This window comes from Lagenorhynchus albirostris, chromosome 19 (genome assembly GCF_949774975.1).
Source record: "Lagenorhynchus albirostris chromosome 19, mLagAlb1.1, whole genome shotgun sequence".
Taxonomy (NCBI): Eukaryota; Metazoa; Chordata; class Mammalia; order Artiodactyla; family Delphinidae; genus Lagenorhynchus; species Lagenorhynchus albirostris.
In genome coordinates, this window is record NC_083113.1 from 42,239,058 (window position 1) to 42,256,555 (window position 17,498).

The following is a 17,498-nucleotide window of genomic DNA, read 5'->3' on the forward strand; positions in this document are numbered from 1 at the left end:
AGTGACATTTTGCATATTTGTTCTGTTGCTAATTGCAAAAATTGATTTTTTTGTAGTTCTTTGTAGTTTACAAAATGTTTTCTCAGAGTTTATATTTAATATTTGCTAAAGTTTTTTGAAAAGGGCAAGGCAAGTACATTGTACAGATGATTTAAGATTACACTTAATGTAATTGGTAGAGATCTTAAACCCAGGTCTTTTGACTCTGCTGTTCCACTTTTATTGTACCATGTTGCCTCTTATAGTTATCTTATAATTTCATGTGCTTTTCATTTTATAAAGTACTTTCACATTATCTCTTTTAATTCTCTGAATAAGCTTTTTTAGAAATCCTGGTGTTTGATTTCAAGACAAGTGCTGTTTCTACAACGTTTGGAGCTTCTAATAAAAATCTTGGACCTTGTTTACCATTATATTAGTTTAAGCTCTTTTAGATTAATTGTGGTAGGCTAACTACTATGACTAATAATCTCTAGTTCTTGGTGGTTTGTGACAGAAAAGTTTATTTTCTTTTGTATTGTCACTCTTGAATACAAGGTCTGTCTATTTTTTGATACAATCATGTTCAGCACACAGCCTCCATGGTCCCTGGGAAAAGGGAAGAAAGTATAGGAAAGGCACATAAGATACATGAACCTGGAAATTATTACCAATTATTACTACTCACTGTCCAGGAGTAATCACTTGCAAATGAGTGGCCCTACTCATTTGCAAGAGGACTAGGAAAGGTATACTATACAGTTCTATACGTAAATCTTTGGTGGTCAGCTTGTCTTCTCGTCCACATTTGCTATACGGTGTTGGTCTTTAAGTACATTTAGGAGTCAATACTAGTAGCTCAATGACTGGTATGGGCTCTACAGTCATACTGCTTGGGTTTGAATCCTGAGCTGTACTGTATCTTTGGCCAAGCAGTTTAACTTTTCTAGACCTTTTATTGAATCATTCATTGCTTAGTTTATTCATTCACCTATCCTTTCACTCATTCAATAAATATTTTTTGATTGCTCACTACATTATAGGCAATATTGTAGATGCTGGGGATCCAGAGATAAATAAAAGACAGAAAAGGTCCCTGCCCTTATGGGTACAGAGACAATAGCAGAAACAATAAGCAAATAAACAAAATAATATTAGAATGTATTAAGGGCTATATTGGAAATTAGAATATGATGTGATAGAGGTTAATTATGGAGGGAACTACCTCCAATTCCTTTTTTGTAGAATGAGAATAATATCACCTACCTAAGAGCTGATGTGGGGATGAAATGAAACATTGCATGTAAAGAACATAGTAAATGTTCAGTAAATATTATTTGCTATTATTACTTAGGCTTCTTTTAGCAGCTTGATCAATGTTCTGTGAACCCTGATGGAGAAAATGCAGCAGAATAAGATATCTACATTGGCATCTTAGAATTCATCTGGGTTGATTGCTGTCATTTTAAAGAGCTGTGTTTGCATTCCATTGGCCAGTGTTGTATCAAAATGAAAAGAGAAAGAGCACTTAAGCACAAGTTCTAGAAATCTTTCTGATACTCCCCAAAGGAGGATTTCAGATGTTCTCAATATAATTACATGGTGAGAGCCAAGAAGTTTCTGAAGTATATATTTCTTGAAATTTTAAAAACTCAAACTATGAAGCTGTTGAAAAATATCACCTACTTTCTAGCCAACTAATAAACTAACTTTTTCTTTTATTCAAAGTAAATAATCTTATTCATTAATATGGTCTGCAAATATGTAATACACTCAGGGTAGTTTGTTACTGTAGCTGGGGATTCAAGAGGGGGAGTGGAATCAGACATGTTTCCTACTCTCATGAAATTTCTAGTTCAGTGAAGTTTGCAAACAAGATAATAACAAAAGTATGATAAAGCCTTAATGGGGGAAATTCAGATCTCTCTTAGAGCAAATAGGGACCTAAAACCCAGATGAAGGGGTTGAATCAGGCACTGCTATTTGAGTGAAGTTCCTAGCTAATTAATAAACGTTAGCCAGGGAAAAGCTAAATACTAAGGAAGTGAAAGTATTAAGCAGAGGAAAAGGTTTAGAGCTACACTGTCCAATTCAGCAGTTACTAACCACATTTAAATTTAAAGCAACTAAAATTAAAAATTCAGTTCTTCACTTGCATTAACAACACTTCAAGGCTTGGTAGCCAATGTGGGTAATGGTTACATTGCCTTTGTTTTTTTTTTTTTTTTTTGCGGTACGCGGGCCTCTCACTGTTGTGGCCTCTCCCGTTGCGGAGCACAGGCTCCGGACGCGCAGGCTCAGCGGCCACGGCTCACGGGCCCAGCCGCTCCGCAGCATGTGGGATCTTCCCGGACCGGGGCACGAACCCGTGTCCCCTGCATCGGCAGGCAGACTCTCAACCACTGTGCCACCAGGGAAGCCCTACATTGCCTTTTGAACAAATGATGCTAGCAATTGGACATCCATAGACAAGAAAATAAACCTTAACCTAAGCTTCACACCTTACACAACAATTGATATGACATGGATCATGGGTTTTTTTTTTACAATGCAGATATAGAATATTTTCATCATTTCAGAGAGTTCTGTTGAGCAGTGCTGATTTAGAAGGCTCTGAGACCAAAGGAAATACGGCATGTTAATGAATTACAAGAAATATACAACAGTAGAATTTGATTTCATTTGTCCAAAAAGTATTAGTATTTTAGGAATTATCAGAAACATTTTATTCTCATTTTTCAAAATGTGAAAATCATTTGAAATTACATCAATTTTTAATTTAGCATAGGTAATGGCAACTGTATTTAAATAAAAAATATACTGTTTATAGACCAAGATGAATATTCTTTAAGAGCTTTTACATTGTCTTTTTTTTTTTTTTTTTTTTGCTTTACACGGGCCTCTCACTGTTGTGGCCTGTCCCGTTGCGAAGCACAGGCTCTGGACGCGCAGGCTCAGCGGCCATGGCTCACGGGCCTAGCCGCTCCACAGCATGTGGGATCTTCCTGGACCGGGGTACGAACCTGTGTCCCCTGCATCGGCAGGTGGGCTCTCAACCACTGCGCCACCAGGGAAGCCCTACATTGTCTTTTTAACGAATGGTGCTGTAGCAGTTGGACATCTTTAAGCAAATAAAACCACCTTAACCTAAACCTCACATCTTATACAAAAATTAATTCAAAATGGATTGTGAAATTAAATGTGAATTGTAAAACCATAAAACTTTTAGAAGAACGCATAGGAGAAAATCTTCAGGACCTCAAGCTATGAGAAAAGTTCTCGGACATGATACCAAAAGCATGATACTAGAAGAAAAAATAGATAAATTGGACTTCATCAAAATTAAAAACTTTAGCCCTGTGAAAGATCCTATTAAGAGGACGGAGGACTTCCCTGGTGGTCCAGTGGTTGGGACTCCACACTCCCAATGCAGGGGGTACTGGTTCAATCCCAGGTTGAGGAACTAAGATTCCACATGCTGCACAGCATGGCAAAAAAAATATAAAAGGATGGCAAAGACAGGCTAAGACAGGAAGAAAACATTTGCAAACCACATATCTGACAAAGATCTTGTATCTAGAATATGTAAAGAACTTTGAAAACTCAACAGTAAAAAAGCAATTCAGGGGGCTTCCCTGGTGGCACAGTGGTTGGGAATCCGCCTGCCAGTGCAGGGGACGCGGGTTTGAGCCCTGGTCCAGGAAGATCCCACATGCCGCAGAGCAACTGGGCCCGTGACCCATAACTACTGAGCCTGTGCTCTAGAGCAACTAGAGAAGCCACCACAATGAGAAGCCTTCGCACGGCAACGAAGAGTAGCCCCCTCTCTCTGCAACTAGAGAAAGCCCGTGCACAGCAACAAAGACCCAGTGCAGCCAAAAATAAATAAATAAATAAAATAAAATTTTAAAAAAAGCAATTCAGTTATAAATGGGCACAAGACATGAACAGACATTTTGCCAAGGAGGAGATAAGATGGCAAATAAGCATGTGAAAAGATTTTCCACATTATTAGCCATTAGAAAAATGCAAATTAAAACCACAATGAGATATCACTATATGCCTTATAGAACAGTTAAATAAAAAAATAGTGATAGGGCTTCCCTGGTGGCGCAGTGGTTGAGAGTCCGCCTGCCGATGCAGGGGACACGGGTTCGTGCCCCGGTCCGGGAAGATCCCACATGACGTGGAGCGGCTGGGCCCGTGAGCCGTAGCCACTGAGCCTGTGTGTCGGAGCCTGTGCTCAGCAATGGGAGAGGCCACAACAGTGAGAGGCCCACGTACAGGAAAAAAAAAATAGTGATAATACTAAATGCTGGCAAGGATGCCAAGAAACTTTATCCCACCTAAACTGCTGTTACGAATGTAAAATGGTACAACCACTCCGCAAGATAGTTTGTCAGGTTCTTAAAAAACTAAACTTGCATTTACCACATGACCCAGGAATCACATTTGGCATTTATTGCAGAAAAATAAAAACTTGTTCACACAATAACCTTTAAGGTTCATAGTGGTGTCATTTTTCTTAGTCAAAAATTAGAAACAAGCCAGATGGAAGAAGAGTTAAACAAACTGGTATATCCATACAATGCACTAGCTACCATTCAGCAATAAAAAGGAACAAACTGTTGATACACACAAGTTCTAAGGTTCTCCATGGAACTATGTTGAGTGGGAAAAAAGGCAATCTCAAATGGTTACATACTGTGATTCCATTTATATATATAACATTCTCAAAATGGCAGGGCTACAGAGATGACACTAGATTAGCGGTTGCCAGGGAACAGGAACTGGTTGAAGACTGTGAATGTAAATGGGTAGCACAAGAGAGTTCCTTTGTGGTAATGGAAGAGTTCTGGATCATGACTGTTATGGTGGTTACTTGAATCTACATATGGGATAAAATTGCATAAAATTACATACATACTTTGTTATACAGTGATAAGTTTTATGAAGGAATAAATATTTTGAGTCTTATCCCAAAAGTTACTGAAAGTTAAAATGGAGATTGTAGTATTTTTTTCCATAACTAGACTTTGTATTTCATTATATGCCAAGATTCATTTCCAGGTGATGATTTTTTGTATGATGTTGTTACATGTATATTTTCAGTTTGAAGCAATTTATGGAAATTTAATTTTGTATTTTTATTATCTCTACATTGTGTTGTCATGTGTCTAATATATTCAGATCCGCTCCCTCCAAGTAATGTAGCAGAACTGATAATATAACTCCTCTTATTGAAGCTGCTTTAGTCTGTCGTATACCTTCAGGCTTTAACCCTCCAGCTTTAGTTAAATTAAGCAGGCACAGACCTTTGCTATGGAAACGTACAGAAACATAACAAACAACTTAGCTTACTTTCTTCTACAAAGCAGAAGGTGACCTGAAGAGAAGTATCCTGATACTAGATGAAAGATTTTAGAGAATAGTGTTAACAGTAGCAACAATTTGTTGCCTATAACATTGGCAGCAAATGGGATGGGATGGAATGATAGTCTAATTAATTTATTTGATATTCTTTTAAAGTCCTTGAGTTGCAAGGGAGAAGCCCTATTTTTCTTATGCTGTAGTATATATGCTTGGAGCAGATGTTGGCTGAAATACGTGTTATGAAATACATTCTCTTTGAAATCTTATCTGCCTGATTACCTTCCCCCATCACTGGCTCATTTTACTATCAAAGTATAAAGGACAGGTGGCTTATGTCTTTGCCAAGCTGGTATTAATATGAGTCATCTAATATGACTGGGATACTTTGGAATATAGTACTTACTGGTATGTTATGTGATATTTGGGTAACTTAATAGATAGCAATAAAATTTTTAGTTTGTATTTTCTATTTTAGATTTTACTACTTCATTTTAAACAGCTACTTTAGTGGTTATAATTCTTATTTAAATAATTCTGTTGACTAACCTCGTGTTATTTTGTTCCACCAAATTGTACTCTCTCATTCCAAAATTCATTCATTCAGCAGTGATTAAATGCCCATAACGTGGTAGGTACTATACTAGGCTCTGGAGATAACAAGAATGACACTGTCCCCCTCACAGTACTTTGAGGCAAGTGGTAAAGTTGTTGGTACTTCTTCCTCCACTACAAGAACAGTTGGTTCCATAGAATAATTTGTTCAATGTAGGATTAAACATGAAAGAGCAACAATAAGTATAGCAGAAAGGGTGATTAGCCATGAGTTCGGAGTAGTTCCTTAATCTTTCTTAGCTTCAGATTCTTCATCTATAAACTGGAAAAAATGGCATGTACTCCACAAGAGTTTTAGAATTACATAAACTAATTTAGTTAAAGTATATCACCACTCTCTACTGTTACTTTTTCACCTCTGTGTCCAAATTTGTATGACTCTCATTCTACATTATCACTTACCCCATCTGCCTCCATACAAACCAAAAGGGAAAAGTGACTGAACCATATTTGTGTGCATATGCATATATACGCCCACACTGTTACTATTTCTTCTTTAGTTATTGATTTATTTAGGCTTTATTTTTTTTTTACTGTAATCATGTTGGCATTTTATTTTTTATGGAATATTTTCCATTCAATTCAAGCTTTAACATTTATTAACTTGTTTATACCAAAATATGTAAAAAGAAATCACAACTGAAATATTGATAGATTTCTTAAATACACAAATAGTTAAATATTTACAGAAAACTGCAATTTCCAGTTAAATATACTAGGTTAAACACATGTGTTTACCTTCATTAGACATTAAACAGTTACAACTCAAGCTTGTTGGTTGGAGAGAAAGAACCAATAATTAAGCACAAATCATTTTATACTAAAGAACCTTGGAAAGGCTCAGGGGATTGAGGCACTGGTGTCTCTGAAAGTGGGATGTGAGGTGAGGCCGAAAACATATTGTTGAAGGTCTACAAAAGAAGCAGTTAAACTTCCCAGATTTTTCTCCCTTATATGGTATAATGAAGTGATAACCACTGGCTTACCTTGGGAGAATTCTGGAGATTTATTCTTTAGAGGGAATGAAATAGAAGTTCTAGGTTCTAGAATAACTGAAAGCAGGGCTTGAGGATCTGTACAGAAAATGGGATGGGGATGAAAGGGGAGGCATAATGAAAGTCTGTGTACTGAATAGGGAGAGCTTTGACTCCTCTTAACTCCCAAAACGCTTGCAGTGGGTTTATGTTCCCTAGACAGGAGACTGGAGGATTCATTTTAGGCAAACTGATACCAGTGTGCCTCTTGACTTGCAAATCTTCTAAGGCTAGTGGTTCTCAACCCTATCAGACCCAACCCCACTCTTTTAAAATTTTAAACAAATATTTTATAATACTTTATTTACCTGAAATGGAAATTCAAGGACAATATAATCAGCCTACACATATAATTTTAGAAATACCAATATAATGCTTTTATTATTAAGAGGAAACACATTTAGAAAACGGTTATAAACAAATTATAACAAAAAGTTATATTTCAAAATGAAAAGGCTTGGTAATGACTATAGAGAAAACAATGAAATAATTAGATACTTGTACCTACAGCATCACTATATCACACTTGCACATAGGCAAGTGTGTTGATCAGCAACCTAAATTCCACAAGTGAGTGGCATTACTAGCAATGACATGATTTTCTGAAATGATCAACTCTTGCTAAAGTTTACCTCGGGAATTCCCTGGTGGTCCAGTGGTTAAGACTCTGTGCTTGCAGTGCAGGAGGTGCGGGTGTGATCCCTGGTCGGGGAGCTAAGATTCCACGTGCCGCGCAGCGCAGCCAAAATAAATAAAGTTTACCTCAGTTTACATGGCAGTTGCATTCATGAAAAATTCATATGTGTTAAAACTGCAATTTGGGTGGTATTTATATATACTAAGGAGTTGGGTTCCAAGTTCGTAAACGTTTCTGTATACACGAATATATATGATGGGACGTTCTGAAGTTCTGTGCAACATAGGCTAGTTCCTCTCTTTGAAAAACAATGATTATCTCGTGCATTGATAGAAGTTTGAATTTCTGGCCCCTTTCCATTAAATACCTATATGCACCTCACTCATCATGTTGCCATACTCATTCATTTATAAATTGACTGAGCCTGTTTTGGGGCAACAATGGCAGAGTAGTTAAGATAGAGAGTATACTGGCACTCTCATCATTTTACGCTGCTGCTCAGGGAGCTACAAATCACAGTGATGCAGTTAAAACTCAGTAGTGTTTAAAGTGCTATGAGTACTGAAACTTACAGTGCATACTCATGTCATCATGATGTCATCATTCTACTCATCATGTCAAAACAAACAGAAAGAGGATTTCAGTCATCCTTTTAAAGCACAGTAGACTGTATTTTGTTATTGTGCAATAACGCTATGGCTGGGCTAAAAGAATGTATGTATTATATGGCCTCACATTTCCATCTAGATGTCTCACTGTTACCTTGAATACCACATGACTAACATTGAAAACATTATCTTCTTCCAAACCTGTTCTAAATCAGTGACTTCTTCATTTCTTTATTTGCTAGTGATACCATCATTCTCTTGAGTACTGAAGCTCAGAACTTCTAATTTCTTTGTTCCCTTCTCTTTATTATTCTATACGTAGCCAGTTACAAAAAATCTCTTTAGGATCTCACGAGAAAGACTTATTGCATTAATCCTCCTTCATTTCTATTTATGTTCTCACTTCTACCCTTGTTTAAACTTTGAGTACACATGATTTTAGTGCTTCAGCCTCTTAGCTGGTTTCCATGATTTCGTCTTTTCTCTCCTTCACAGGACCTTAATTGCTTTTTATCATGTGCTTCCCAATATTATTATTATTAATAAATTTCTGCCTTTTAAGGTCTTCACTAATTCCTTAAAATTTAATACATGCCACTTTGTTCTTTTTTTTTATTGTCACCTATATAATACTGGCTGAAGCAGTGACATTTGGTATAGATATTTCCATAATGGATCCTCAATAAAAAGAAGGAGGGGTGGAGTGGTGAACAAGACAAAGTTTCTGTATTTTGGGAACTTATGTGGTAATAAGGAAAACAGATATAAACAAATGTATAAAATACTTTTTTTTAATTAATTAATTAGTTTATTTATTTATTTTTGGCTCCATTGGGTCTTCACTGCTGCCTACAGGCTTTCTCTAGTTGTGGAGAGCGGGGGCTACTGTTCGTTGCGGCGCGCGGGCTTCTCATTGCGGTGGCTTCTCTTGTTCTGGAGCACGGGCTCTAGGCGTGCGGGCTTCAGTAGTTGTGGCATGCAGGCTCAGTAGTTGTGGCTCGCGGGCTGTAGAATGCAGACTGAGTAGTTGTGGCGCATGGGCTTAGTTGCTCCACGGCAGTGGGATCTTCCCGGACCAGGGCTCAAACCTGTGTCCCATGCATTGGCAGGCGGATTCTTAACCACTGTGCCACCAGGGAAGTCCCTAAAATACTTTTAATAGTGATAAATACTATGAAAAATAATAAAACAGGATAAAGGGATAGAAATGTGATGTTTTAGATAGGGTGGTTTTCTCTGAGAAGTTGACCTTTGAGTGTAGAGCTGAAGGAGTGAGGTAATATGAAGATCAGAGGGAAGAATGTTCCAGAGGGACAAAATATTAAGTGTGAAGGCCCTGAGGTTAGGAATGAGCTTGAGTGGTTCATGCAATAAGGCCAAGGTGGCCAGAGCAGACTGTGGAAGGGAGAGAGTAGGAGAAGGTAAGGCAACAAGTTAGCCAGGGCCCAGATCACACAGGACTTGTAAATCATCATAGGGCATTTGAATTTAGTTCTGAGTATGGAAGGAAGCCATTAGAGAGTTCTGAGCAGGGGTGTAAAGTTATCTGGTTAATATTACAAGGTTGTTCTGACTCTTGGACAGAGAATAGGCTATCAGGGAGCAAGAGTAAGAACAGGGAGAGCAGTTACAAGACTATTGCAATGGTCCAGGCTTTATTTGCTTCTCTGTAAAGGCACAGGGCTGAAAATCATCCTGGGTAAATTATTTTATCTGATAATAGGCAAAAGACTTCATGTCCTTTCCTGGGTAGAGGAGGATAATCAATAAATTATGATGTTGCTTGGTTACAAACTCTACCGTAAAGCCAGGGATGAGCAAGCAGGAGGGAGTAAAGCAGTCACCTGAAGGACAACATAATCAAATAAAACTCCTACATATTTGAAACTCTGACTAGATTCCATACTTAGAATCTGGATGCAAACTAATAGCTAACATTTGTTAGGTACATGCCAGACACTGTACTAGGCACTCTATACTTGCTATCATGTGTCAGGATACTTTACAAAACCATAGTGCAGAAACAGAAGAGAATTTCTTTTAAGGTTATTAGGTAGCTCATAAAATCTCAGGTTTGGAAGCTATGTGGCCTAGAACAGTGTACAGCCACCCTACCCAGTTTTGCTTTAGTGAAAACATCACTGACACTGTGACTCACAACCCCAGCTTGTAGGGACAGTGCTTAGGACTGGGTGGGCATCAGAAACTCCACCACTACTGTCTTGAAGAGCTGGGCACTCCACTGTGCTTACCAAAAAATTGACTTTAGGCAGTCTATGTTATCATATTGCTCCCTTGCTGGTTCAATGGAATAAAACAGCCATAGAGCACATCTTCCTCCCAGAGGTATTTGGGGCCAAAAGTAGGAGTGGGGATTGCTGAGCAAGATCTGTCTGAAATTTGTAAGATCTCCACCAAGTGCATGTAAGCCACCATCTCAAAGCAGAGGAATCTGACTAAAACTGCAGTAAAGCTGATACAGCTTAAGAACTGTGACCTGACCAAAAAAAAAAAAAAAAAATAGCATGCCTCTTTCTGAAGGTAAATACTTGCTACTTCAGTTCCTAGAGTTCTTCTATACAAAATGGCTAGTATATGTTAAACTATACATACACACACAAGAAAGTGTGAACCACAGCTAAGAGAAAACACTCAATAGAAGCTGGCCCAAAGATGGCCTAAATCTAACTCTGTGTCTGGGTTGGAGTTATCAGAAATAGACTTTAACATAACAATGATGAAAATGCTAAATTATCTAGTAGAAAAGGTGGGCTAAATATGTGAAGAGATGAAGGAATTTCAATAGAGACATGGAAAAAAATTTTTTTAATCAAAAGGATAATGATAAGGACAAAGACACAAGAAGAGAAAACTACAGACTAATATCCGTAAAGAATATAAGCACAAAAATCCTCAACAAAAAGCTAGCAAACCAAATCCAACAGCACATTAAAAGGATTATACAGCATGACCAAGTGGGATTTACCTCAGAAATGCAGGTGATTCAACATATGAAAATCAATTGTTGTAATATGCCATACTAATAGAATGAAGGCATAAAAACCACATGATCATCTCAATTGACACAGAAAAGGCATTTGACAAAATTTAACAGCATATCATTTTAAAAAAAAAAACAGCAAACTAAGGAAAGTGGGAAAGTCCTTAACATGATCAAGGTCATTTATTAAAAGCCCACAGCTAATAACATCATACTTAATGGTAAAAGACTGAAAGCTTTTCCCCTAAGATCAGGAGCAAGACAAGGATGCTTGCTTTCGCCACTGCTATTCAACATTTGTGCTGGAAGTTCTAGCCAGAGCTGTTAGGCAATAAAAAGAAATAAAAGACATCCAAATTGGAAAGGAAGAGGTAAAGTTATCTCTATTAACAGATGACATGCTCACATACTTTAAAAATCCCAAATAATCCCCAAGAAAGCTGCTAGAGCTAATAAATGAGTTTACGAAATTTCAGGGTAGGAGATCAACACATACTTACCGATTGTGTTTCTGTGTATCAGTGATCAACAACCGTAAGAGGACATTAAGAAAGCAGTTTTCATTTACAATAGCATCTAAAAGTATTAAATACTTAGGATTTAATTTAACCAAGGAGGTATAAGGACTTGTATGCTGAAAACTGTAAAATATTTCTGAAAGAAATAAAACTAAATGGAAATATATAAAGTGAAAATAAAATCCAAATATACATGAAACAAAAATAAATAGAAAGACATTCCATGTTCATGGAGAGGAGACTTAATTAACATTGTTAAGATATCAATACTGCCCAAAGCAGTCTACAGATTTAATGCAATACTTACCCAAATTCCAACAACCCTTTTTGCAGAATGGAAAAGCATATCCTCAAATTCATAATGGGGACTTCCCTGGTGGCGCAGTGGTTAAGAATCTGCCTACCAATGTAGGGAGCAGGGTTTAAGCCCTGGTCCAGGGAGATCCCACGTGCTGCAGAGCAACTAATCCCATGTGCCACAACTACTGAGCCCGTGTGCCACAACTGCTGAAGCCTGTACGCCTAGAGCCCATGCTCTGCAACAAGAGAAGCCACTGCAATGAGAAGCCTGCACATCACAACAAAGAGTAGCTGCTGCTCGCCACAACTAGAGAAAGCCCGCGCACAGCAACGGAGACCCAACGCAACCATGAGTAAATAAATAAATAAATAACTTTATTTAAAAAAAAATTCATATGGAATTGCAAGGGGCTTCAAATAGCTGAAACAATCCTGAAAAAGAAGAGTAAAGTTGGAGGACCCCCTTTCCCTGACTTGTAACATACTACAAAGCTACAGTATTTTAAACAGTATGATACTGGCATAAAGACAGACCAATGAAATAGAATAGAAAGCCCAGAAATAAGCCCTAACATATGATCAATTCATTTTTGATAGGGTTCCAAAACCATTCAGTAGGAGAAATGACAGTCTTTTCAACAAATGGTGTTGGGAAAATTAGATATCCCCATGCAAAATAATGTAGTTGGATCCTTACCTTACATTATATACAAAAATTAACTAAATATGGATCAAAGACCTAAAACTATAAAATTCTTAGAAGAAAACATGAGAAAAATCTTCTCAACATTGGACTTGGTAATGGTTTCTTAAGTATGACACCTAAAGCACAGGCAACAAAACAAACAAAATAAATTAGATTCCATCAAAATTTTAAAACTTTTGTGCATCAAAGGACACAACCAAGAAAGTGAAAAGACAGCCTGCAGAATGGGAGATAATATTTGCAAATCACATAACTGCAAGGGATTAATATTCAGAATATATAAAGAACTTGTACAACTCAGCATCAAAACTAATATAAATGCACACCCATATGTACTCCCAAAGAATGTTGAATTTTTTTGTTTAAGCAGGCACTTAACTTGGTTGGAGTCAACCTGTAAAACCTGTCTCCCTGTGGTTGGTGGTAGCTTATAATCTCATTTCATTTATTTTAGCCTTAGGCTGCTTGGATCTATCCTGTTCTTGAATGGTTTACAGGTCAGCCAAAGGATTGGGTGGAGTCTATATATATATAAAATTTGGAGCTCCTCCTGTCTGGCTGTCCTTTTCTGGGATTTGCCTCTTTCTTTCCAGAGGTTGTGACAGACTGTCTGTCCTTGGTTCTTCAAGCCCTTCAGACTGTAGATTTCTTTGGTAGTTTTAGTCTCACTGTAAGGCCTGGACTGTGGCTTTCCCTCAGGTTAAAAGCCTTAAAAACAGGAAACACACCTTTTGTTATTCTCTTCTTACATGTGTCAGTTTGTTTCCAGTATCTGCTTACTTTGGTGTTCTGTCCGTCCTTTCAAGGTGGGTCCAGTGGGTGCTACTCAGCCATCAGACTGGACATAGGAGTCTCCCTAAGTGCTTTAGGCTCTGTTTCTTTTAACTGCCTCCTTTCTTGTGGCCGCTGTTTTTACCTCCAGCACCTCCTGGTCATCACCCTTATTAATCCTGTGTAGCCATCTTAACCTCAACAGTAGTGAAGGGTACCAAAGAAAGTCAAGTAGCCTAGCTTGTTAAGTCAGTTGAAATATTAACTTGGAAACATGCAATAGGATTTTTCAGATCCTTTCTGCTAAAAGTGTCTCTGATTTTAGCAGCCCGTTAGAGGACCTTCCCACATACCCTGATCTTTAAGTCTGGTCTGGATGGTTAATGTTGCCTGGAGCACAGAATCAACATTTCTTTTGTATTCTCCACAGCACTCTACCAAGGCTTTTCAAAATTTAGGTTGATCTAGATTTTAATCCAGAAAAACTCCTTCATCCCTTTGTAATATATTGCGGCATTTTATAACTCTTAAAATATTTCTGTGATTTAGAGGGCTATTCATTTATTACTTGTTTTTATTATTATCTTTTTTGAAATAACATTTTATGTATCAGTAGTATATGATATAAATATAATAGACTTAACATTGTAAGCATATTGTAAAATGCATGGATAATGAATTGTATTTTTCTGTGTTTGCTCTTCCAAATTAGCTCCTGGGCTATAGTGAAAAGCCGATAAATCTACAGATGTTTATTGGAACAGCAGATGATCGATATTTACGGCCTCATGCATTTTACCAGGTGCATCGGATCACTGGGAAGACAGTTGCTACTGCAAGCCAAGAGATAATAATTGCCAGCACAAAGGTTCTGGAAATTCCACTTCTTCCTGAAAACAATATGTCAGCCAGGTATCTTGAAACATATCCCAAAATGGACTGTTCTTTCTTTTTCTAAAATAACTTTGAAGAAAAGTATATTTATTTTTATAGTACAAAAATAAGTCATTGTTCTAAAATAACTGAATAACATTATGTAAATAATTATAGTATATTTGCTAAGGTTGGTACCACATTTCCATAAAGAAAATTCAATTCAGCAAAAGTTTATGACCATGTAGTACCAGCCAAGCATCATGCTAGGTGATAGAGACAAAAGTATATGGACTTTTTTTCAAGTAGCTCACAGTCTAATAGGGTAGACAATAAGTAAACAATTGCAGTAAAATTATGATTGTTAAGTTTCCTTGAGGAAAACTTCAACTCTACTTCCAGGTGTCCCATTTCACCCATTTCCAAATAAAATGAGGTGGCCAGCTTCTGAATGAGAATGCAGTAGAGTTTTGTTCACGTGGATTAGTTAGGAATATATATAGTACCTGTAACAGAAACCTGAAATGCAGTGGCTTAAACAGCTAGAGGTTTAATTTTTTATTCCGTAAAATAAATATACACATAGGCATCTTAGGGCTAGCACAGTGGTTCCATAAGTCATTGGGGCCCCAAGCTCCTTCTGTTTTTTCTTCTCTGCTATTATTAGCATGTGGTTTCCATCCACAAGATTGCCTCATGATCCACAATAGCTACTGGAGCTCTAGCCATCATAACTGTAATCCTGGAAGGAATAGGAAGAACGGGTAAGAGGAAGGGTAAGAGAGAACTTCCATCTGAGTCAGACCTCTTTACAGAGCTTTTCCCAGAAACTTATCCAACACCTTTACTACATCTCATTGATCATCCTTGTATATAAGGAAGACCTGGGTATGTTTTTTTTTACCTGAGTGCATTGCCACCGCTAACAAGATGGGGGTCTATTACTAAGAAAAACAGAAAAAAAGAATATTTAGTAGGTAACTGTTATTCTGCCACAACCAGGTATGTGAAACTTGCAGTGAAGTTTGTTAGAGAAATTGGTTCAAACTATAATATAGGTCTTTCTTGAGATGGCAATGATATCTGTCCCAGGTTATTACAAGAATAGTCCTATTAAAATCAGATTTCAGTCTCGAGTTCTTCTCTTTTAAATTTATATTTAAATAACTTTTTAGGTAAACTGAATATACCCCTGAGGACATAGTAACTTATAACATAATTGTACTATTATAAAATAAGAATTGCCTCTTATCTACTTATCTCCAGAAAAGACAAGTTAATATTGATTTAAATAAACCCTTAACTTTGCCTGCTTTGTTCAAAGGAACAGTACTCGAGAACTCAACTCCACTAAGTCATTACACGGGCTACAATAGAGTTTTTTCATGGCAGAGGTAGACAGCTAGTTGATAATCTCTACTCTTAAATTTCTGTGTTCTGTAATAATTAAAAAAAGAACTTTGGATTCTCAGCCAATCCTTTGTTCAGGTACTTGAGCAAAACACTTAAGAAAAAATTGAAAAAAAAAAAAAAAGAAAGAAAAACATTGACTCCAGACATCCTATTTGACCAATCTTCACATAAGGTGAGGTAGCCAGCCTCTAAATGAGGATGCAAGAAGGCTTCCTCTCTTTTACTCTAGGATCTTACTTTTTTTTTTTTTTGGCCTTGCCATGTGGCTTGTGGGATTTTAGTTCCCTGACCAGGGATCAAACCTGGGCCCTCGGCAGTGAAAGCACAGTGTCCTAACCACTGGACCACCAGGGAATTCCCTAGGATCGTACTTTTTCATCTAGCATCAAAAGCAATATGAATATACTATTATTCAGCTGCAGAGGGGAATTTGAAACTCAACTTTGAACTATCTTTTTCTAAGAACTCATAAAATTGATTCTTAGGTGACAGTTTGCAGACCATGTTTCCATTGATTCCTCTGGATAGTTCAAGCAGTAGACTTGAATCAAGTAAATAGAAATCGCCAGAAGCTTATAACTTAATGGACTGTTAAAAAGATTTTATCTCTTAAGTTGGTCATTATTACACACACACACACACACACACAGTCTTTTCAGGTTAAAGGAGAAAAGTTGGTATTTGATGACACAGTAGATTTTGTTTTACCAGACAAGGAGAGACCTACAAAAGCTTTATCATCTTTACTTTTTTTAAAAAATATTTATTTATTTATTTGGCTGCGCAGGGTGTTAGTTGTGGCACGCGGGATCTTTGTTGTGGCATGTGCGGCATGCAAACTCTTCGTTGAGGCAGTGGGACTCTTGGTTGTGGCATGTGGGATCTAGTTCCCTGACCAGGGATCAAACCTGGGCCCCCTGCATTGGGAGTGTGGAGTCTTAACCACTGGACCACCAGGGAAGTCCCTATCATCTTTACTTTTTGCCTCAGCTTCCCAAAAGTTCATGATCAAGCTCAATTATAGTAATTATAGTAGTTCATATAACCCTAGATTTGGGATATATTTATCTCCTCTTTCTTCTATTCAAAAATATTTTCTATTTCTTTCTTCTTGACCTTATTTGTATTTATGTTGTAAAATGCCTCATATCCTTTTTAAAAATAATGTATAAATCAATAAATTAAAGAAAACAGAGTACGTGAGTTTCTAAGACATTCTCTCAAGAACTTGGGAAAGCCTTACCTACAGAATAGTGTGAACAAATCAGAGCAGTAGGATCTGAACGTATCTTCCTCCTCCTTTTCACATGGAACAGAGGTGGTAGTCAAGATTCATGTTCCCTTCTCCAGCCAGAGCTGGCATATACTGCCTGCCTGGATCAGACCAGAAAGAACAAAGCTGTAAAAATACCATTATTACTAGTAGCAAGCAGCTTAGCCCCCTTACCCCACCCTGCTCTGCCATACACACACCTGAAGCTTCTCTGGCTCTCTGTCCACTCTGAACTGTTAGATTGGGGAACAGGAATTCTATAGGAACCAAGGTTTGTGACAACAACATTCTGTGTGTCCAAGAAAGGGTTGAGTAAGGAGCAACTAGGAAGTTACCCAAATCTAAGAAACCTTTTCTAAGTACCTTAGATAACAGGGCAGCTAATGCTGAATGAGCCTGT

The 17,498-nt window shown here is 37.5% G+C and overlaps 1 protein-coding gene across 4 annotated transcripts in view; it reads left to right on the forward strand.

Annotated features, from left to right (window-relative positions):
- The window catches only part of NFATC3 (nuclear factor of activated T cells 3), a 133,700-nt gene that overhangs the window by 64,849 nt on the left and 51,353 nt on the right, over window positions 1-17,498 (forward strand). For all 4 annotated transcript variants that reach the window (XM_060132606.1, XM_060132609.1, XM_060132607.1 and 1 more), the window contains exon 4: window positions 14,252-14,451. In XM_060132606.1, the coding sequence (XP_059988589.1) occupies window positions 14,252-14,451 (200 nt within the window). The remainder of the gene's footprint in view (window positions 1-14,251; window positions 14,452-17,498) is intronic.